General features: G+C 40.8%; 1 protein-coding gene across 1 annotated transcript in view; it reads left to right on the forward strand.

The window, feature by feature from the left end:
• The window catches only part of TMEM123 (transmembrane protein 123), an 87,021-nt gene that overhangs the window by 13,470 nt on the left and 49,705 nt on the right, over positions 1-23,846 (forward strand). The window contains exons 4-8 of the mRNA XM_068988825.1: positions 3,147-3,206; positions 7,033-7,092; positions 12,405-12,464; positions 17,372-17,428; positions 21,679-21,738. Of these exons, the coding sequence (XP_068844926.1) occupies positions 3,147-3,206; positions 7,033-7,092; positions 12,405-12,464; positions 17,372-17,428; positions 21,679-21,738 (297 nt within the window). The remainder of the gene's footprint in view (positions 1-3,146; positions 3,207-7,032; positions 7,093-12,404; positions 12,465-17,371; positions 17,429-21,678; positions 21,739-23,846) is intronic.

The following is a 23,846-nucleotide window of genomic DNA, read 5'->3' on the forward strand; positions in this document are numbered from 1 at the left end:
TGGCATAGTCAATAAACCAGAAATAAATCTTTTTCTGGAACGTGTGGGTGTTGGCAATTTCATCTCTGGTCCCTCTGCCTTTTCTAAAACCAGCTTGAACATCTGGAAGTTCATGGTTCACGTATTGCTGAAGCCTGGCTTGGAGGTTTTTGAGCATTATTTTACTAGACTGTGAGATGAGTGCAATTGTGCAATAGTTTAAGCATTTTTTGGCATTGCCTTTCTTTGATAATACACTTTCTTTTTAAGTGTACAGGTGGCATTAAATACATTAACAATGTTGTGCAGTGTTATGGAGATATTTTATGAAATTTTTATTGAAGTACAGTTAATTTGCAATGTTGTATTCATTTCTGCTGTATAGCAAAATGACTTAATTATATACATGTATACATTCTTTTTAATTTCTTTTCCATTGTGGTTTATTCCAGAATAGTAAATGGAGTTCCCTGAGCAACATTCTGGTTTCTCAGTTCTATATGTAACAATTTGCATCTACTAACCCCAGACTCCTAGTGCCTCCCTCCCCGACCCAGGCTCCCCCTTGGAAACCCTATGTCAGTTCTGTATGTCTGTGAGTCTCTTTCTACTTCATAGATAGTTTCATTTGTGTCATATTTTAGATTCCACATATAAGTGATTTGTTGTTGTTTAGTCACTAAGTCGTGTCTGTGACCCCATGGACTTGGACTGCAGTATGCCAAGCTTCCCGGTCCTTCATGTCTCCCAGAGTTTGCTCAAACTCTTGTCCATTTAACCAGGTCACTGATTAATCATTGATTAATCCATCCAATCACTTCATCCTCTGTTTCCTGCTTCTTCTTTTGCCTTCAATCTTTCCCAGCATCAGGGTCTTTTCCAATGAGTCAGCTATTCACATCAGGTGGCCAAAGTATTGTACCTTCAGCATCAGTCTTTCCAATGAACTTTGAGGGTTGTTTACTTTAGGATTGACTGCTTTGATTTCCTTGTAGTCCAAGGGACTCTCAAGAGTCTTCTTGCAACACCACAGTTAAACAGCATCAATTCTTTGGCACTCAGCTGTCTTTATAGTCCACCTCTCACACACATACATGACTACTGCAAAAACCATAGCTTTGACTAAACAGACTATTGTTTGCAAAGTAATGTCTCTGCTTTTTAATATGCTATCTATAAAGTGATTGCCAGACTTCAAAAGCCACCATAATGGGTAGCCAGTTAGGTGATGAAATTAATCTTTAATGAATCTGTGCCAATTTATGAACTTAACTTAATTCCATTTAGTGAAGTATTCTGCTATAATACTTGATCTTTATTTGTCATGTAAAGCACCTGCCTCCTTGTACTTAGAAAGTCCAAGATAGTCTTTATTTTAGTGCTTGACCACAGTAGGTACTTCCTAAGGATTTTTTGAAAAATGTGAAGAGGTATTAAAACTAGACAGAGCTTAAAAAGAAGACAGTTTCTGCATTCTTCCTCAAGCCAAAAAAAAAGAGAAAAGGAAAGCATCTGTCATAAGAGTGACAACAGCAGGGAGAGGAAAACAGGAGGCTTTTGTAATTTGGGCAAAAGATGAAGACATGGGATAATGGGGATAAGTGGGTAGAGTCTAGATCTACTTGGGGTGTGGAACTGAAATCGTTGTTAATGGATTGGATGGTAGAGTGAGGAAGATGGAAGATTCAAAAGATAACTTTCTGGTGTTAAAGTTGAGTAATCAGCAATGCAACAACTGGGAACATGCAAGCAGAAGCAGCTTTGTTGTAGAAAATCAGCACTTTGATTTGCCACTCTTCATATGCACTTTGGAATCAAACAGCCTGGTCCACATCTGAGAATCCGCCGCTTACTGGCTCGGTGGCCAGAATCTGCCTGCAAGGAAGGATACCCTGGTTCTATTCCTGGGTGGGAAAGATCCCCTGGAGAAAGGGATCGGCTACCCACTCTAATATTCATGGGCTTCCCTGGTGGCTCGGACGGTAAAGAATCCGCCTGCAGTGCAGGAGACCTGGATTCCATCCCTTGGTTGGGAAGATCCCCTGGAGGAGGACATGGCAACTCACTCCGGTATTCTTGCCTGGAGCATCTCCATGGACAGAGGTGCCTGGTGGGCAGCAGTCCACAGGATCACAGAGTCAGACACAGCGGAGCAACTAAACACAGCTGGGTGGTCTCCTGTGGGTCTCCTGTGGGTCTTCCTGTGGTGTTCTGTCACTGCCTAGCTGTGTTCCTGTTGCACAATTGTTTGGGGGTTAGATGGGCTACTGCAGGTTACATCTCCCCACAAGGTGTGGCATGTAGTAAGCCCTTCATAGTCTTGGCAGTTATTTGCTACCTGCTGCTAAATACAACTAAATACATAGCCTACTAACCTTGATCTTTTTCAGGTTTAATCTTCACACCATAGTCTTTTGGTATAAATGGATTATGGTTTGAGCAAGAGGAAGAAATTGGCAGAGAGTAAACATAGCTCCATCAGGATTGTTATTGCTTACTTTTTAGTACTTTGGAGTTTTTTGGGTTGGCGGAGGCATTCTTTGGGAAAGTACACAATAACATACTTGTTTGCCTCCCATGTAATATATGTGTTTTTTCTTCCATTATATAAAGATCCAAGGTGAATAATGCACCCTGAAAAGTTGCTTAACTGGCGCATAGAATGCTTCCATACTTTTTCTGCATTTTAAGGTACTAGTTAAAAATTCAAAGAATTATATCAAGAAAGCTGCCAAGTTTACGTGAAAACCCTAAGCCACTACATCTTCTCTCATTGTATGAAGTTAGGTGTGCTGGTGCACAAGACCTGGGGCATTCGTTACTAGTAAGGGTGGTCCACTCTCCTCAGAAGAGCAGAGTTGTCAGTACTAGAAATTCCTCATAACCACATGGCCTCATGTCCAAACTATTTTATCAGTGGCCGGCACATAGTAAGTACCTGGTAAGTGTTATATTAGCTACATGTTTTCTGTCTTAAAAAATCCAGTGATGCAGATCTAGATTTATGAACAGTTTCAAGGCATGTTTCATAGAAGCAGTGCCAAAGTAGAACTTTCTGTGGAATAGTCTACCCTGCCACCCCTCAGAGGCTGAAAGAAACATATTGCCAGTACCCTTAGTTCAATATTGATGGCCATTCTTAACAGGATATTTCTTTGTTTTTATAGAATCTTCAAGCCAGAATAATCCACAGTCTGGAGGTAACTCCAATGGTAAGAACCAAGCAGGTGAGTTTTAAAAGGTCAGAAAACTGATTATCTGGCTAGCATACATAAGTAATATCAGTCCAGTACAGGCCTGTCTTAACCATGATTTGTGCGTTTGTAAATACTTAAAGCCTACCATCAAAGGCTTCCCTTAGGAGGCATCAGGGAATGATAGTTCACTGGATTCACCACCTTTCTCAGTCTAGCAAAGTTGTGAGTAAATTCTAAAACTATTAATAAAAACATACTGGAATGTATTACTGTGTTTTCAAGCCCATTTTTCAGTGTGACATTGTGTGCTCTGCCTGTGGATATGAACTAGAATTCCTAAACCTGCTGATCTTGCTGGTGGAAGAAATCACTTTAAGCTGGTCAGCCATGGCAGCCTTAATTTGCCTTGGTGAAGACCCTTCTTATATTTCACCCATCAGTTAGATTTTAATCCACACCCTTGCTTCCTTATTGAAACAGTACATGAGGTTTTTTTGTTACGATTTTAGTTTGGGAGAGATGGATTTCTTCCTTGTTTTTGGAATTAACATGGATAGATAGGAACCTTACTGATGTTATAAATAATAGTACCATCAACTCATGTTTCTTCTAAGTGATACTTAGTTTATCTTCTCACTACCTTTATTAAGAGTGACAGAGGTGGAAACTTTAAAAAGGTATACAAATCCTATCAGTGGACCCATATTTTCTACTTTTATTCAACAAATATTTATTGATTATCATGGACATTTTTTATTAATTTTTTTTGAACCACAGTTATTTTATAATGTTGTGTTCATTTTTTGCTGTACAGCAGAATGATTTAGTGATATACATATATACATTCTTTTTTATTTTCTTTCCATTGTGGTTTATTGCAGAATAGTAAATGGAGTTCCCTGAGCACCGCTGTGGTTTCTCAGTTCTAAATATAACAGTTTGCATCTACTAACCCCAGACTCCTAGTTCCTCCCTCCCCGACCCAGGGAAAACCCTAAGTCTGTTCTTGATGTCTGTGAGTCTGTTTCTACTTCATAGATAGGTTCATTTGCTCCATATTTTAGATTCCACATATAAGTGATTTGTTGTTGTTTAGTCACTAAGTCGTGTCTGTGTCTGTGACCCCATGGACTTGGACTGCAGTATGCCAAGCTTCCCGGTCCTTCATGTCTCCCAGAGTTTGCTCAAACTCTTGTCCATTTAATCAGGTCACTGATTAATCATTGATTAATCCATCCAATCACTTCATCCTCTGTTGCCCCTTTCTTCTTTTGCCCTCAATCTTTCCCAGCATCAGGGTCTTTTCCAATGAGTCAGCTCTTTGCATCAGGTGGCCAAAGTATTGTAACTTCAGCATCAGTCTTTCCAATGAATATTGAGGTTGATGTTCTTTAGGATTGACTGGTTTGATCTCCTTGCTGTCCAAGGGACTCTTAAGAATCTTCTCCGGCACCACATTCAAAAGCATCAGTTCATTGTGTTCAGCCTTCTTTATGGTCTGACTCATATCTGTACCTGAATACTGTAAAAACCATAGCTTTGACTAGACGGACCTTTGATGGCAAAATAATATCTCTGCTTTTTAATAAGCCATGTATAAAGTGATTCCCAGACTTAAAAAGCCACCATAATGGGTAGCCACTTAGGAGATGAAATTAATCTAATGAATCTGAGCTACATTATGAACTTAATTAAGTCCATTTAGTGAAGTATTGTGCGCTAATACTTGGTCTTTTTTTGTCACGTGAAGCACCCACCTCCTTTTACTTAGATCGTCCAAGACATTCTTTATTTCAGTGCTTGCACACAGTAGGTACTTCCTAAGTATTTTTTGAAAAAGATGAAGAGGTCTTAAAGCTAGAAAGAGCTTAGAAAGAGGGCAGTTTCTTCCTTCTTCCTCAATCCAGAGGAAAGAAAAATGGAAAACATCTGTCGTAGGAGTGACAACAGCAGGGAGAGAAAAACAGGAGGCTCTTGTAATCTGTGCAAAAGATGAAGACATGGGGTAATGGGGATAAGAGGATAGAGTCTAGATCTACTTGGGGTGTGGAACTGAAATCATTGCTAATGGATTGGATGGTGGAGTGAGGAAGAAGGAAGAATCAAAAGATAACTTCCTGGTGTTAGGGTTCAGCAATCAGCAATGCAACATCTGGGAACATGAGAGCAGAAGCAGCTTTATTGTAGAAAATCAGCACTTCGGTTTGGCACTCTAATGTATGTGCTTTGGAATCAAACAGCCTGGTCCACATCTGAGAATCCGCTGCTTACTGGCTGGGTGGACAGAATCTGCCTGCAAGGCAGGAAACCCTGGTTCGATTCCTGGGTGGGAAAGATCCCCTGGAGAACGGGATCGGCTATGCACTCCAGTATTCATAGGCTTCCCTGGTGGCTCAGATGGTAAAGTGTCCGCCTGCAGTGGAGGAGACTTGTTCCATCCCTGGGTTGGGAAGATCGCTTAGAGGAAGACATGGCAACTAACTCCAGTATTCTTGCCTGGAGCATCTCCATGGACAGAGGTGCCTCATCGACTACAGTCCACGGGATCAGAGAGAGTCAGACACAGCGGAGCAACTAAACACAGCTGGGTGGTTCCCTGTGGGTCTCCTGTGGGTCTTCTGTGGTGTTCTGTCACTGCCTAGCTGTGTTCCTGTCGCAGAATTGTTTGGGGGTTAGATAGGCTAAGGCAGGTTACATACTCCCCACAAGGCGTGGCATGTAGTAAGCCCTTGGTAATATTGTCAATTATTTGCTGCTGTTGCTAAGTCGCTTCAGTCATGTCCGACTCTGTGCGACCCCATAGACAGAAGCCCACCAGGCTCCCCCATCCCAAGAATTCTCCAGGCAAGAACACTGGAGTGGGTTTCCATTTCCTTCTCCAATGCGTGAACGTGAAGTCCCTCAGTCGTGTCCGACTCTTAGCGACCCCGTGGACTGCAGCCTACCAGGCTCCTCCATCCATGGGATTTTCCAGGCAAGAGTACTGGAGTAGGGTGCCATTCCCTTCTCCGCAATTTTTGCTACCTGCTGCTAAATACATCTAAATACATGGTCTACTGACCTTGATCTTTTTCAGGTTTAATTTTCCCACCATATTCTTTTGGTATAAATGGATTATGGTTCCAGCAAGAGGAAGAAATTGGCAGACAGAGTAAACATAGCTTCTTCAGAATTGTTTCTGCCTACTTTCTTTGTACTTGGGAGGTTTTTGGGGTTGGGAGGGCCTTCTTTGGGAAAGTATACATTAACATACTTGCTCACCTCCCATGTAATATATGTGTTTAATCTTCCATTATATCAAATATCCAGTGTGAATAATGCACCCTGAAAAGTTGCTTAACTGGAGCATAGAATGCTTCCATACTTTTTCCACATTTTAAGGTACTAGTTAAAAATTCAACAAATTATATCAAGAAGGCTTCCAAGTTTATGTGGAAACTCTAAGCCACTTCATCTTCTCTCATTGTATGAAGTTAGGCGTGCTAGTGCACAAGACCTGGGGCACTCGTTAATAGTAAGAGTGGTCCACTCTCCTCAGAAGAGCGGAGTTGTCAGTACTAGGAATTCCTCATAACCACATGGCCTCATGTCCAAACTATTTTATCAGTGGCCGGCACATAGTAAATACCTGGTAAGTGTTACATTAGCTACATGTTTTCTGTCTTAAAAAATCCAGTGATGCAGATCTAGATTTATGAACAGTTTCAAGGCATGTTTCATAGAAGCAGTGCCAAAGTAGAACTTCCTGTGGAATAATCTACCTGCCACCCCTCAGAGGCTGAAAGAAACATATTGCCAGTACCCTTAGTTCAATATTGATGGCTGTTCTTCACAGGATATTTCTTTGTTTTTATAGAATCTTCAAGCCAGAATAATCCTCAGTCTGGAGGTAACTCCAATGGTAAGAACCAAGCAGGTGAGTTTTAAAAGGTCAGAAAACGGATTTTCTGCCTAGCATACATAAGTAATATCAGCTAGTCCAGTACATGTAAACCTGTACACAGGCCTGTCTTAACCATGATTTGTGCATTTGTGATGCCTTCTCTTCGTAGGCATCAGGAAATGATAGTTCACTGGATTTACCACCTTTCTCAGTCTAGCAAAGATGTGAGTAAATTCTAAAACTATTAATAAAAGCATACTGGTATTTATTACTGTGTTTTCAAGCCCATTTTTTGGTGTGACATTGTGCACTCTGCCTATGGATATGAACTAGAATTCGTAAATCTGCTGATCTTGCTGGAGGAAGAAATCACTTTAAGCTGGTCAGCCATGGCAGCCTTAATTTGCCTTGGTGGACTCTAAGGAGACCCTGCTTATATTTCGCTCAAGAGTTAAATTTCTATCCATGCCCTTGCTTCCTTATTGAAACAATAGATGAGGGTTTTTTGTGTGCTTTTAGTTTGGGAGAGATGGATTTCTTCCTTGATTTTCTCAATTAACATGTAAATTAGGAACCAGACAGATGTTATAAATAATAGTACCATCAACACATGTTTCTTCTAAGTGATATTTAGTTTATCTTCTCACTGCCTTTATTAAGAGTGACAGAAGTAGAAACTTAAAAAAGGTGCACAAATCCTATCAGTGGACCCATATTTTCTACTTTTATTCAACAAATATTTATTGAGCATCTTTAATGTGTGGACACAGTACAAAAGGGACAAAGCTCTGACTTCTTGGAGTTTTTCTTTGTTTTTTGTCTTATTTTATTGTTGAAACATACACATAACATAAAATTCACAATGTAGTCATTTTTCAGTGTAGAGGTGGCATTACATAAATACATTCACAATGTTGTGCAGTGTCATGGAGATTCTTTAGTAACTTTTTATTGAAGTACAGTTAATTTACAATGTTGTGTTCATTTCTGTTGTACAGCAAAATGACTTACTTATGTACCTGTATACATTCTTTTTCATTTTCTTTTCCATTATGATTTATTCTAGAATCGCAAATGGAGTTCGCTGTGTACTGTTGTGGTTTTTCAGTTCTATATGTTACAGTTTGCATTGACTAACCCCAAACTCCTAGTCCCCCCTTCCCCGACCCGTTTCCCCCTTGGACACCCAAAGTCTGTTCTGTATGTCTGTGAGTCTGTTTCTACTTCAAAGATAGGTTCATTTGCTCCATTTTTTGATTCCACATATAAGGGATTTGTCGTTGTTTAATCACTAAGTTGTGTCTGACTCTGTGACCCCATGGACTGCAGCATGCCAGGCTTCCATGTCCTTCATGTCTCCTGGACTTTATTCAAACTCATGTCCATTTAATCAGATCACTGATTAATCAGTGATTAATCCATCCAGTCACCTCATCCTCTGTTGCCCCCTCTGCTTTTGCCTTCAATCTTTCCCAGCATCAGGGTCTTTTCCATTGAGTCATCTCTTTGCATCAGGTGATCAAAGTATTGTGGTTTCAGCATCAGTCTTCCAATGAATATTGAGGGTTGATTTTTTTTTTAGGATTGACTGGTATGATCTCCTTGCAGTCCAGGAGACGTACGAATCTTCTCTGGCACCACATGGAAAAGCGTCAATTATTTTGTGTTGAGCCCTCTTTATGGTCCGACTCACATCTGTACACGACTACTGCAAAACCATAGCTTTGACTAGACAGACCTTTGTTGGACCTTTTTAATAAGCTAAGTATAAAGTGATTACTGGAGAAGGCAATGGCACCCTACTCCATTACTCTTGTCTGGAAAATCCCATGGATGGAAGAGCCTGGTAGACTGCAGTCCATGGGGTCACTAAGAGTCGGACACGACTGAGTGACTTCACTTTCACTTTTCACTATCATCCTTTGGAGAAGGACATGGCAACCCACTCCAATATTCTCGCCTAGAGAATCCCAGGCATGGGGGAGCCTGGTGGGCTGCCGTCTATGGGACCGCATAGAGTCAGACACAACTGAAGCACCTTAACAGCAGCAGCAGCAAAGTGATTACAGACTACAAAAGCCACCAGCCACCATAATGGGTAGAAATTAGGAGATGAAATTAATCTTTAATGAATCTGTGCCACTTCATGAACTTAAGTCCATTTAGTGAAGTATTCTGCTATAATACTTGGCTTTTTTGGTCAGGTAAAACACCCGCCTCCTTGAACTTAGATCATCTGAAACATTCTTTATTTCAGTGCTTGCAAACAGTAGGTACTTCTAAGTAGTTTTGAAAAAGGGTAAAGAGGTCTTAAAACTAGAAAGACCTTAGAAAGACAGCAGTTTCTGCCTTCTTCCTCAGGCCAGAAAAAAGGAAAACATCAATCATAAGAGTGACAAGAGTAGGGAGAGAAAAACAGGAGGCTCTTGTAATCGGGGCAAAAGATGAAGACATGGGGTAATGGGGATAAGAGGATAGAGTTTAGATCTACTTGGGGTGTGGAACTGAAATCATTGCTAATGGATTGGATGGTGGAGTGAGGAAGAAGGAAGAATCAAAAGATAACTTCCTGGTGTTAGGGTTCAGCAATCAGCAATGCAACAACTGTGAACGTACGGGCAGAAGCAAGTTTATCGTAAAAAATCAACCCTTTGATTTGGCACTCTCATGTACATGCTTTGGAATCAAACAGCCTGGTCCACATCTGAGAATCTGCCGCTTACTGGCTGGGTGGACAGAATCTGCCTGCAAGGCAGGAGACCCTGGTTCGATTCCTGGATGGGAAAGATCCCCTGGAGAAAGGGATTGGCTACCCACTCCAGTATTCATGTGCTTCCCTGATGGCTCAGATGGTAAAGTGTCCACCTGCACTGCAGGAGACCTAGATTCCATCCCTGGGTTGAGAAGATCCCCTGGAGGAGTGCCAGGAACCAGCACAGGAGATCCCACCATGACAAGGTCATGTGGAGAGACCTAATGGGCAAGGCGAGTTAGGTCTCAAGGGGTCCTCTGCCTGAGCATCTACCCCGAAACCAAAATCTGTCTGTTTACTGCCTGCTATACTATACTCTTCTGACATAACAGGGGGCTATACCCGAAAGAGTTAATTCAGAGCTCCGGTTAACAGTCCCCTGCATATAAAAAGAATGTCTCAGCTTAAAACCCCTTTGATGGCTTTCTAACTTACCTGACCAGTCTGCCCGGACTTTTACAATTTGTTAATTGTGTACAGCCCCCCAACCGCGAGAGGCACGAAGCTTAGAACATCTTAAAGATATAGAGCGTTTTAGAGTTAAGAATTAGTTTGGTGAAGAGTTTGTTGAGTTAATGTTTGCCACCAGGCCTCCATATCCTTTATCTTTTAGGCACCTGGGAGGATATTAATCAATGTAAACGGGATGCAGAAATAGGAATATAGTAGTTTTGATGTTATCAATACTAGACTTTTGAGTTAATTACTTTTCTCTTTGTTATAAATCACTGTACTCCTTTTCCTTGTTATAAATTGTTGTGTCCTTGCTATGTAAGAATGTAACTTTATTTAGTGCTTTCTGAGAGTGGCACCAGACTTTGGGAAGAACAACACTATTACCCTTATCAGGAAAGGGCTGTAAAATGCTAATTGGCCTTCTGGCCAGAAGATGATGTAAATCACCTAAGACTTGTGTATACAACTAGGTATGCAGAGAGAAAGCCTGGTCTCGATAAGAGTCAGGGCTGTTGACACTGCACAATTTTATATTATCCATTGATCTCTATGTACAAAAAAAGGTATAAAAAGCCTTTATGAACAATAAAGGAGGGACCAGTTTCTCAGACCAGCTTCTCAAACTGGTTTCTTGGAAATCTGGCTCCCCCCGTGTCAAATCTCTCTCTCTTTCTCCCTCTCCCTCTCTCTTTTTTTCAGGCTGAATTCCTATCTGGGGCATGGAGGCTCTCCGAGTCTAGTTATTTGCCCTGGCTTCTAAGACCCACGCGAGAGGGAGCCTAAGGCCAGGCACCCTCTGCTATTCAAGTGGGCGCCGGTGGCCTAACGTAGATGGTGCAAGATCCTTGTCTTGGAACTTTATTAGTTTTCCACGTAAACCAAGTTATTCAGCCTCTTTTCTCCACTAAATTTCCCACTATACTATTCTTTCCTAATCTCTCTTTTATATTTCTAAATAAGTAAGTTTTTCCTCGCCTACTCCGTCTCCCCTTCGAATTACCCTGGACCCACCAGGGCAGGACCCTGGCAGAGGAGGACATGGCAACTCACTCCAGTATTCTTGCCTGGAGCATCTCCATGGACAGAGGTGCCTGGTGGGCCACAGTCCGCGGGATCACAGAGTCAGACACAGCGGAGCAATTAAACACAGCTGGGTGGCCTCTTGTGTGTCTTCCTGTGGGTCTTCTGTCACGGCCTAGTTGTGTTCCTGTCGCAGATTTGTTTTGAGGGTTACATGGGCTAATGCAGGTTACATGCTCCCCACAAGGTGTGGCATGTAGTAAGCCCTTCATAATATTGTCAATTATTTCCTACCTGCTGCTCAATACCTCTAAATACATAGTCTGCTGACCTTCAGTTTTCACATTTAATGTTCACACCATAATCTTTTGGGATAAATGCACTATGGTTCTAGGAAGAGAAAGAAATTCGTACACAGAGTAAAAATAGTACCATCAAAATTGTTCTTGCTTACTTTCTTCGTACTTGGGAGGTTTTTGGTGTGGGGAGGGCCTTCTTTGGGAAAGTACACAATAACACACTTCTCGCCTCCCATGTAATATATGTGTTTTTTCTTCCATTTTATAAAGATCCAGGGTGAATAATGCACCCTGAAAAGTTGCGTAACTAGAGCATAGAATTCTTCCATACTTTTTCCACATTTTAAGATACTAGTTAAAAATTCAACAACTTATATCAAGAAGGCTTCTAGTTTATGTGAAAACCCTAAGCCACTTCATCTTCTCTCCATTGTATGAAGTTAGGCGTGCTAGTGCACAAGACCTGGCCACACATTAATAGTAAGGGTGGTCCACTCTCCTCAGAAAAGCGGAGTTGTCTGTAGCAATTCCTCATAAACACAAGGCCTCATGTCCAAACTATTTTATTAGTGGCTGGCACATAGTAGTACCTGGTAAGTGTTACATTACCTATATGTCTTCTGTCTGGAAAAATCCAGTGATGCAGATCTAGATTTATGAACAGTTTCAAGGCATGCTTCATAGAAGCAGTGCAAAAGTAGAACTTCCTGTGGAATAATCTACCTGCCACCCCTCAGAGGCTGAAAGAAACATATTGCCAGTACCCTTAGTTCAATATTGATGGCCATTCTTCACAGGATATTTCTTTGTTTTTATAGAATCTTCAGGCCAGAATAATGCTCAGTCTGGAGGTAACTCCAATGGTAACAACCAAGCAGGTGAGTTTTAAAAGGTCAGAAAATGGATTATCTGGCTAACATACATAAGTAATATCAGCTAGTCCAGTACAGGTAAGCCTGTACACAGGCCTGTCTTAACCATGATTTGTGCGTTTATAAATACTTAAAGCCTACCATCAAAGGCTTCGCTCAGTAGGCATCAGGAAATGATAGTTCACTGAATTCCCCACCTTTCTCAGTCTAGCAAAGTTGTGAGTAAATCCTAAAACTATTGATAAAAACATGCTGGAATTTATTACTGTGTTTTCAAGCCTATTTTTCGGTGTGACATTGTGTGCTCTGCCTATGGATATGAACTAGAATTCCTAAATCTGCTGATCTTGCTGGTGGAAGAAATCACTTTAAGCTGGTCAGCCATGGCAGCCTTAATTTGCCTTGGTGGACTAGTTGAAGACCCTTCTTATATTTCACCCATCAGTTAGATTTCAATCCACACCCTTGCTTCCTTATTGAAACAGTACATGAGGTTTTTTGCTTAAGATTATAGTTTGGGAGAGATGGATTTCTTCCTTGATTTTTGGAATTAACATGGATAGACAGGAACCTGACTGATGTTATAAATAATAGTACCATCAACGCATGTTTCTTCTAAGTGATACTTATTTTTTCTTCTCACTACCTTTATTAAGAGTGACAGGGGTGGAAACTTAAAAAAGGTATACAAATCCTATCAGTGGACCATATTTTCTACTTTTATTCAACAAATATTTATTGATTTTCATGGACATTTTTTATTAATTTTTTTTGAACTACAGTTATTTTACAATGTTGTGTTCATTTTTTGCTGTACAGCAAAATGATTTAGTTATATACATATATACATTCTTTTCTATTTTCTTTCCATTGTGGTTTATTGCAGAATAGTAAATGGAGTTCCCTGAGCACCGCTGTGGTTTCTCAGTTCTAAATATAACAGTTTGCATCTACTAACCCCAGACTCCTAGTTCCTCCCTCCCTGACCCAGGCTCTGCCTTGGAAACCCTAAGTCTGTTCTTGATGTCTGTGAGTCTGTTTCTACTTCATAGATAGGTTCATTTGCTCCATATTTTAGATTCCACATATAAGTGATTTGTTGTTGTTTAGTCACTAAGTCGTGTCTGTGTCTGTGACCCCATGGACTTGGACTGCAGTATGCCAAGCTTCCCGGTCCTTCATGTCTCCCAGAGTTTGCTCAAACTCTTGTCCATTTAATCAGGTCACTGATTAATCATTGATTAATCCATCCAATCACTTCATCCTCTGTTGCCCCTTTCTTCTTTTGCCCTCCATCTTTCCCAGCATCAGGGTCTTTTCCAATGAGTCAGCTCTTTGCATCATGTGGCCAAAGTATTGTAGCTTCAGCATCAGTCTTTCCAATGAATATTGAGGTTGATGTTCTTTAGGATTGACTGGTTTGATCTCCTTGCTGTCCAAGGGACTCTTAAGAATCTTCTCCGGCACCACATTCAAAAGCATCAATTCATTGTGTTCAGCCTTCTTTATGGTCTGACTCATATCTGTACCTGAATACTGTATAAAACCCAAGCTTTGACTAGACGGACCTTTGATGGCAAAATAATATCTCTGCTTTTTAATAAGCCATGTATAAAGTGATTCCCAGACTTAAAAAGCCACCATAATGGGTAGCCACTTAGGAGATGAAATTAATCTAATGAATCTGAGCCACTTTATGAACTTAATTAAGTCCATTTAATGAAGTATTGTGCTGTAATACTTGGTCTTTTGTTGTCACATGAAGCACTCACCCCCTTTTACTTAAATCGTCCAAGACATTCTTTATTTCAGTGCTTGCACACAGTAGGTACTTCCTAAGTATATTTTGAAAAAGGTGAAGAGGTCTTAAAGCTAGAAAGAGCTTAGAAAGAGGGCAGTTTCTGCCTTCTTCCTCAAGCCTGAGGAAAGAAAAATGGAAAACGTCTGTTGTAGGAGTGATAACAGCAAGGAGAGAAAAACAGGAGGCTCTTGTAATCTGGGCCAAAGATGAAGACATTGGGTAATGGGGATAAGAGGATAGAGTCTAGATATACTTGGGGTGTGAAACTGAAATCATTGCTATGGATTGGATGGTAGAGTAAGGAAGAAGGAAGAATCAAAAGATAACTTCCTGGTGTTAGGGTTCAGCAATCAGCAATGCAACAACTGGGAACATATGGGCAGAAGCAAGTTTATCACAGAAAATCAACCTCTCCATTTGGCACTCTCATGTACGTGCTTTGGAATCAAACAGCCTGGTCCACATCTGAGAATCTGCCGCTTACTGGCTGGGTGGACAGAATCTGCCTGCAAGGCAGGAGACCCTGGTTCGATTCCTGGATGGGAAAGATCCCCTGGAGAAAGGGATCGGCTACACACTCCAGTATTCATGGGCTTCCCTGGTAGCTCAGATGGTAAAGTGTCCGCCTGCAGTGCAGGAGACCTGGATTCCATCCCTGGGTTGAGAAGATCCCCTGGAGGAGTGCCAGGAGCCAGCACGGGAGATCCCACCATGACAAGGTCATGTCGAGAGACCTGATGGGCAAGGCGAGTTAGGTCTCAAGGGGTCCTCTGCCTGAGCATCTACCCCGAAACCAAAATCTGTCTGTTTACTGCCTGCTATACTATACTCTTCTGACATAACAGGGGGCTATACCTGAAAGAGTTAATTCAGAGCTCCAGTTAACAGTCTCCTGCATATAAAAAGAGTGTCTTAGCTTAAAACCCCTTTGATGGCTTTCTAACTTACCTGACCAGTCTGCCCGGACTTTTACAATTTGTTAATTGTTTACAGCCCCCCAACCGCGAGAGGCACAAAGCTTAAAACATCTTAAAGATATAGAGCCTTTTAGAGTTAAGAATTAGTTTGGTGAAGAGTTTGTTGAGTTAATGTTTGCTGCCAGGCCTCCATATCCTTTATCTTTTAGGCACCTGGGAGGATATTAATCAATGTAAATGGGATGCAGAAATAGGAATATAGTAGTTTTGATGTTATCAATACTAGACTTTTGAGTTAATAACTTTTCTCTTTGTTATAAATCACTGTACTCCTTTTCCTTGTTATAAATTGTTGTGTCCTTGCTATGTAAGAATGTAACTTTATTTAGTGCTTTCTGAGAGTGGCACCAGACTTTGGGAAGAACAACACTATTACCCTTATCAGAAAAGGGCTGTAAAATGCTAATTGGCCTTCTGGCCAGAAGATGATGTAAATCACCTAAGACTTGTGTATACAACTAGGTATGCAGAGAGAAAGCCTGGTCTCGATAAGAGTCAGGGCTGTTGACACTGCACAATTTTATATTATCCATTGATCTCTATGTACAAAAAAAGGTATAAAAAGCCTTTACGAACAATAAAGGATGGACCAGTTTCTCAGACCAGCTTCTCAAACTGGTTTCTTGGAAATCTGGCTCCCCCCGTGTCAAATCTCTCTCTCTTTCTCCCTCTCCCTCCCTCTTCTTTTCAGGCTGATTCCCATCTGGGGCATGGAGGCTCTCTGAGTCTACTTACTTGCCCTGGCTACTAAGACCCACGCGAGAGGGAGCCTAAGGCCAGGCACCCTCTGCTATTCAAGTGGGCGCCGGTGGCCTAACGTAGATGGTGCAAGATCCTTGTCTTGGAACTTTATTAGTTTTCCACGTAAACCAAGTTATTCAGCCTCTTTTCTCCACTAAATTTCCCACTATACTATTCTTTCCTAATCTCTCTTTTATATTTCTAAATAAGTAAGTTTTTCCTCGCCTACTCCGTCTCCCCTTCGAATTACCCTGGACCCACCAGGGCAGGACCCTGGCAGAGGAGGACATGGCAACTCACTCCAGTATTCTTGCCTGGAGCATCTCCATGGACAGAGGTGCCTGGTGGGCCACAGTCCGCGGGATCACAGAGTCAGACACAGCGGAGCAATTAAACACAGCTGGGTGGCCTCTTGTGTGTCTTCCTGTGGGTCTTCTGTCACGGCCTAGTTGTGTTCCTGTCGCAGATTTGTTTTGAGGGTTACATGGGCTAATGCAGGTTACATGCTCCCCACAAGATGTGGCATGTAGTAAGCCCTTCATAATATTGTCAATTATTTCCTACCTGCTGCTCAATACCTCTAAATACATAGTCTGCTGACCTTGAGTTTTCACATTTAATGTTCACTCCATAATCTTTTGGGATAAATGCATTATGGCTCTAGGAAGAGAAAGAAATTTGCACACAGAGTAAAAATAGTACCATCAGAATTGTTCTTGCTTGGTTTCTTCGTACTTGGGAGGTTTTTGGTGTGGGGAGGGCCTTCTTTGGGAAAGTACACAATAACACACTTCTCGCCTCCCATGTAATATATGTGTTTTTTCTTCCATTATATAAAGATCCAAGGTGAATAATGCACCCTGAAAAGTTGCGTAACTAGAGCATAGAATTCTTCCATACTTTTTCCAAATTTTAAGATACTAGTTAAAAATTCAACAAATTATATCAAGAAGGCTTCCAAGTTTATGTGAAAACCCTAAGCCACTTCATCTTCTCTCCATTGTATTAAGTTAGGCGTGCTAGTGCACAAGACCTGGCCACACATTAATAGTAAGGGTGGTCCACTCTCCTCAGAAGAGCAGAGTTGTCTGTAGAAATTCCTAATAAACACAAGGCCTCATGTCCAAACTATTTTATTACTGGCTGGCACATAGTGAGTACCTGGTAAATGTTACATTAGCTACATGTCTTCTGTCTGGAAAAATCCAGTGATTCAGATCTAGATTTATGAACAGTTTCAAGGCATGTTTCATAGAAATAGTGCAAAAGTAGAACTTCCTGTGGAATAATCTGCCCTCTCACCCCCTAAAGGCCAAAAGAAAAAAAAAAAAGATGCATATTGCCAGTTAAATATTGTTGGCTGTTCTTCACAGGATATTTCTTTGTATTTATAGGAACCTCAAACCAGAATAATCATCAGTCTGCAGGAAACTCCAATGATAACCAAGGAGGTGAGTTTAAAAATTTCAGAAAACCAGTTATCTGCCTAGCATACAGTAATATCATCTAGTCCAGTACATGTAAGCCTGTACACAAGCCTGTCTTAACCATGATTTGTGCATTTGTGAATACTTAAAGCCTACCATCAAAGGCTTCCATTAGTAGGCATCAGGAAATGATAGTTCACTGGATTCACCATCTTTCTCAGTCTAGCAAAGTTGTGAGTAAATTCTAAAACTATTAATAAAAACATACTGTTATTTATTACTGTGTTTTCAAGCCCATTTTTTGGTGTGACGTTATACACTCTGCCTGTGGATATGAACTAGAATTCATAAATCTGCTGATCTTGCAGGAGGAAGAAATCACTTTAAGCTGGTCAGCCATGGCAGCCTTATTTTGCCTTGATGGACTTTTAAGGAGATCTTGCTTATATTTCGCCCAAGAGTTAAATTTCTATCCATGTCCTTGCTTCCTTAATGAAACTATAGATGAGGCTTTTTTCTTGTGTTTTTAGTTTGGGACAGATGGATTTCTTCATAATTTTCTCAATTAACATGTAAAGATAGGAACCAGACTGATGTTATAAATAATAGTACCATCAATGCATGTTTCTTCTAAGTAATACTTAGCTTATCTTCTCACTGCCTTTATTAAGAGCAGCAGAGGTAGTAACTCTAAAAAGGTACATAAATCCTATCAGTGGACCCATATTTTCTACTTTTATTCAACAAATATTTATTGAGTGTTTTAATGTGTGGACACAGTACAAAAGGGACAAAGCTCTGACTTCTTGGAGTTTTTCTTTGTTTTTTTGTGTTATTTTATTGTTGAAACATACACATAACATAAAATTCACAATGTAGTCATTTTTCAGTGTAGAGGTGGCATTACATAAATACATTCACAATGTTGTACAGTGTCATGGAGATTTTTTAGTAATTCTTTTTTTTTGAAGTGCAGTTAATTTGCAGTGTTGTGTTCATTTTTGCTGTACAGCAAAATGACTTAGTTATATACATGTGTACATTCTTTTTTTATTTTCTTTTCCATTGTAGTTTATTGCAGAATAGTAAATGGAGTTCCCTGAGCACCGCTGTGGTTTCTCAGTTCTAAATATAACAGTTTGCATCTACTAACCCCTGGCTGCTAGTCCCTCCCTCCCCAACACAGGCTCCCCCTTGGAAACCCTATGTCTGTTCTGTATGTCTGTGAGTCTGTTTCTACTTCATAGATAGGTTCATTTGCTCCATATTTTAGATTCCACATATAAGTGATTTCTTGATGTTTAGTCACTAAGTCGTGTCTGTGTCTATGACCGCATGGACTGCAGCATGCCAACCTTCCCTGTCCTTCGTGTCTCCCAGACTTTGCTCAAACTCTTGTCCATTTAATAGATCATTGATTAATCATTGATTAATCCATCCAATCACTTCATCCTCTGTTGCCGCTTTCTTCTTTTGCCCTCAATCTTTCCCACCATCAGGGTCTTTTCCAATGAGTCAGCTCTTTGCATCAGGTGACCAAAGTATTGTAACTTCAGCATCAGTCTTTCCAATGAATATTGAGGTTGATATTCTTTAGGATTGACTGGTTTGATCTCCTTGCTTTCCAAGGGACTCTTAAGAATCTTCTCTGTTACCACATTCAAGATCATCAGTTCTTTTTGTTGAGCTTTCTTTATGGTCTGACTCACATCTGACCTGAATACTGTAAAAACCATAGCTTTGACTAGATGGACCTTTGATGGCAAAATAATATCTCTGCTTTTTAATAAGCTATGTATAAAGTAATTTCCAGACTTCAAAAGCCACCGTAATGGGTAGCCACTTAGGAGATTATATTAATCTAATGAATCTGAGCCACTATATGAACTTAATTAAGTCCATTTAGTGAAGTATTGTGCTGTAATACTTGGTCTTTTTTGTCACGTGAAGCACCCACCTCCTTTTACTTAGATCGTCCAAGACATTCTTTATTTCAGTGCTAGCACACAGTAGGTACTTCCTAAGTATTTTTTGAAAAAGGTGAAGAGGTCTTAAAGCTAGAAAGAGCTTAGAAAGAGGGCAGTTTCTGCCTTCTTCCTCAATCCAGAGAAAAGAAAATGGAAAACGTCCGTGGTAAGAGTGACAACAGTGAGAGAAAAACAGGAGGCTCTTGTAATCTGGGGCAAAGATGAAGACATTGGGTAATGGGGATAAGAGGATAGAGTCTAGATCTACTTGGGGTGTAGAACTGAAATCATTGCTAATGGATTGGATGGTGGAGTGAGGAAGAAGGAAGAATCAAAAGATAACTTCTGGTGTTAGGGTCGAGCAATCAGCAATGCAGCAACTGGGAACATGCGAACAGAAGCAGGTTTATTGTAGAAAACCAGCACTTTGATTTGGCATTCTCATGTATGCGCTTTGGAATCAAACAGCCTGGTCCACATCTGAGAATCCGCCGCTTACTGGCTGGGTGGCCAGAATCTGCCTGCAAGGCAGGAGACCCTGGTTCGATTCCTGGGTGGGAAAGATCCCCTGGAGAAAGGGATCGGCTACCCACTCCAGTATTCATGGGCTTACCTGGTGGCTGAGATGGTAAAGAATCCACTGCAGTGCAGGAGACTGGATTCGATACCTGAGTTGGGAAGATCCCCTGGAGGAGGACATGGCTACTCACTCCAGTATTCTTGCCTGGAGTATCTCCATGGACAGATGTGCCTCGTGGGCTACAGTCCTCGGGATCAAAATGAGTCAGACACAGTGGAGCAACTAAACACAGCTGGGTGGTCCCCTGTGGGTCTCCTGTGGGTCTTCCTGTGGTGTTCTGTCACTGCCTAGCTGTGTTCCTGTCGCAGAATTCTTTTGGGGGTTAGATGGGCTAATGCAGGATACCTACTCCCCACAAGGCATGGCATGTAGTAAGCCCTTGGTAATATTGTCAATTATTTGCTACCTGCTGCTAAATACATTTAAATACATAGTCTACTGACCTTGATCTTTTTCACCTTTAATGTTCACACCATAGTCTTTTGGGATCAATGGATTATGGTTCCAGCAAGAGGAAGAAATTGGCAGACAGTAAACATAGCTTCTCCAGAATTGTTTTTGCCTACTTTCTTTGTACTTGGGAGGTTTTTGGTGTGGGGCGGCCTTCTTTGGGAAAGTACACAATAACATACTTGCTTGCCTCCCATGTAATATATGTGTTTTTTCTCCCATTATATAAAGATCCAGGGTGAATAATGTACCCTGAAAAGCTGCTTAACTGGAGCATAGAATTCTTCTATACTTTTTCCACATTTTAAGGTACTAGTTAAAAATTCAAAGAATTATATCAAGAAACTTCCAAGTGTACGTGATAATCCTAAGCCACTTCATCTTCTCTCCATTGTATGAAGTTAGGTGTGCTGGTGCACAAGACCTGGGGCACACGTTAATAGTAAGGGTGGTCCACACTCCTCAGAAAAGTGGAGTTGTCTGTAGTAGAAATTCCTCATAACCACATGGCCTCATGTCCAAACTATTTTATCAGTGGCCAGCACATAGTAAGTACCTGGTAAGTGATACATTAGCTACATGTTTTCTGTTTTAAAAAATCCAGTGATGCAGATCTAGATTTATGAACAATTTCAAGGCATGTTTCATAGAAGTAGTGCAAAAGTAGAACCTCTTGTGGAATAATCTACCCTGCCACCCCTCAGAGGCTGAAAGAAATATATTGCCAAAAGCAGAGACATTACTTTGCTGACTAAGTTCCATCTAGTCAAGGCTATGGTTTTTCCAGTAGTCATGTATGGATGTGAGAGTTGGACTGTGAAGAAAGCTGAGCGCTGAAGAATTGATGCTTTTGAACTGTGGTGTTGGAGAAAACTCTTGAGAGTCCATTGGACTGCAAGGAGATCCAACCAGTCCATTCTAAAGGAGATCAGCCCTGGGATTTCTTTGGAAGGAATGATGCTAAAGCTGAAACTCCAGTACTTTGGCCACCTCATGCGAAGAGTTGACTCACTGGAAAAGACTCTGATGCTGGGAGGGATTGGGGGCAGGAGGAGAAGGGGACGACAGAGGATGAGATGGCTGGATGGCATGACTGACTCGATGGACATGAGTCTGAGTGAACTCCGGGAGTTGGTGATGGACAGGGAGGCCTGGCGTGCTGCGATTCGTGGGGTCACAAAGAGTCGGACACGACTTAGCGACTGAACTGAACTGAACTGAACCCTTAGTTCAATATTGACGGCTGTTCTTCACAGGATATTTCTTTGTTTTTATAGGATCTTCAAGCCAGAATAATTCTCAGTCTGGAGGTGACTCCAATGGTAAGAACCAAGCAGGTGAGTTTTAAAAGGTCAGAAAATGGATTATCTGCCTAGCATACGTAAAGTAATATCAGCTAGTCCAGTACATGTAAGCCTGTACACAGGCTGTCTTAACCATGATTTGTGCATTTATGAATACTTAAAGCCTACCATCAAAGGCTTCCCTTAGGAGGCATCAGGAAATGAAAGTCACTAGATTCACCATCTTTCTCAGTCTAGCAAAGTTGTGAGTAAATTCTAAAACTATTAATAGAAACATACTGGAATGTATTACTGAGTTTTCAAGCCCATTTTTTGGTGTGACATTTTGCACTCTGCCTATGGATATGAACTAGAATTCATAAATCTGCTGATCTTGCTGGTGGAAGAAATCACTTTAAGCTGGTCAGCCATGGCAGCCTTAATTTGCCTTGGTGGACTCTAAGGAGACCCTGCTTATATTTCACCCAAGAGTTAAATTTCTATCCATGCCCTTGCTTCCTTATTGAAACAATAGATAAGGCCTTTTTCTTGTGCTTTTAGTTTGGGAGAGATGGATTTCTTCCTTGATTTTCTCAATTAACATGTAAATTCGGAACCAGACTGATGTTATATATAATAGTACCATCAACGCATGTTTCTTCTAAGTGATATTTAGTTTATCTTCTCACTGCCTTTATTAAGAGTGACAGAGGTAGAAACTTAAAAAAGGTGCACAAATCCTATCAGTGGACCCATATTTTCTACTTTTATTCAACAAATATTTATTGAGCGTCTTTAATGTGTGGACACAGTACAAAAGGGACAAAGCTCTGACTTCTTGGAGTTTTTCTTTGTTTCTTTTGTGTTATTTTATTGTTGAAACATACACATAACATAAAATTCACAATGTAGTCATTTTTCAGTGTAGAGGTGACATTAAATACATTCACAATGTTGTGCAGTGTCATGGAGATGTTTTAGTAATTTTTTATTGAAGTGCAGTTAATTTACAATGTTGTGTTCATTTCTGCTGTACAGCAAAATGACTTAGTTATATACGTGTATACATTCTTTTTATTTTCTTTTCCATTATGATTTATTCCATAATAGTAAATGGAGTTCCCTGAGCACCACTGTGGTTTCTCAGTTCTAAATATAACAGTTTGCATCTACTAACCCCCAGCTGCTAGTCCCTCCCTCCGCGACCCAGGCTCCCCCTTGGAAACCCTATGTCAGTTCTGTATGTCTGTGAGTCTCTTTCTACTTCATAGATAATTTCATTTGTGTCATATTTTAGATTCCACATATAAGTGATTTGTTGTTGTTTAGTCACTAAGTCGTGTCTGACTCTTGACCCCATGGACTGCAGCATGCCAAGCTTCCCTGGCCTTCATGTCTCCCAGACTTTGCTCAAACTTTTGTCCATTTAATCAGATCACTGAATAATCAGTGATTAATTCATCCCGTCACTTCATCCTCTGTTGCCCCCTTCTTTTGCCCTCAATCTTTCCCAGCATCAGGGTCTTTTCCAATGAGTCAGCTCTTTGCATCAGGTGGCCAAAGTATTGTAGCTTCAGCATCAGTCTTTCCAATGAATACTGAGGTTGATGTTCTTTAGGATTGACTAGTTTGATTTCCTTGCTGTCCAAGGGACTCTTAAGAATCTTCTCTGTCACCTCATTCAAAAGCATCAATTCTTCGTGTGCAACCTTCTTTAAGGTCCGTCTCACATCCATACATGACTACTGAAAAAACCATAGCTTTGACTAGATGGACCTTGTGGCAAAATAATATCTCTGCTTTTTAATAAGCTATGTATACAGTGATTTCCAGACTTAAAAAGCCACCATAATGGGTAGCCACTTAGGAGATGAAATTAATCTAATGAATCTGTGCCACTTTATGAACTTAAGTCCATTTAGTGAAGTATTCTGTTGTAATACTTGGTCTTTTTTTGTCACGTAAAGCACCCACCTCCTTTTACTTAGATTGTTCAAGACATCCATTTCAGTGCTTGCACACAGTAGGTACTTGCTAATTGTTGTTTGAAAAAGGTGAAGAGGTCTTAAAACTGGAAAGAGAGAAAGAGGGCAGTTTCTGCCTTCTTCCTCAAGCCAGAAAAAAGGAAAATGGAAAACATCTGTCGTAAAAGTGACAACAGC

This window comes from Capricornis sumatraensis, chromosome 16 (assembly GCF_032405125.1).
Source record: "Capricornis sumatraensis isolate serow.1 chromosome 16, serow.2, whole genome shotgun sequence".
NCBI classification, from domain to species: Eukaryota; Metazoa; Chordata; class Mammalia; order Artiodactyla; family Bovidae; genus Capricornis; species Capricornis sumatraensis.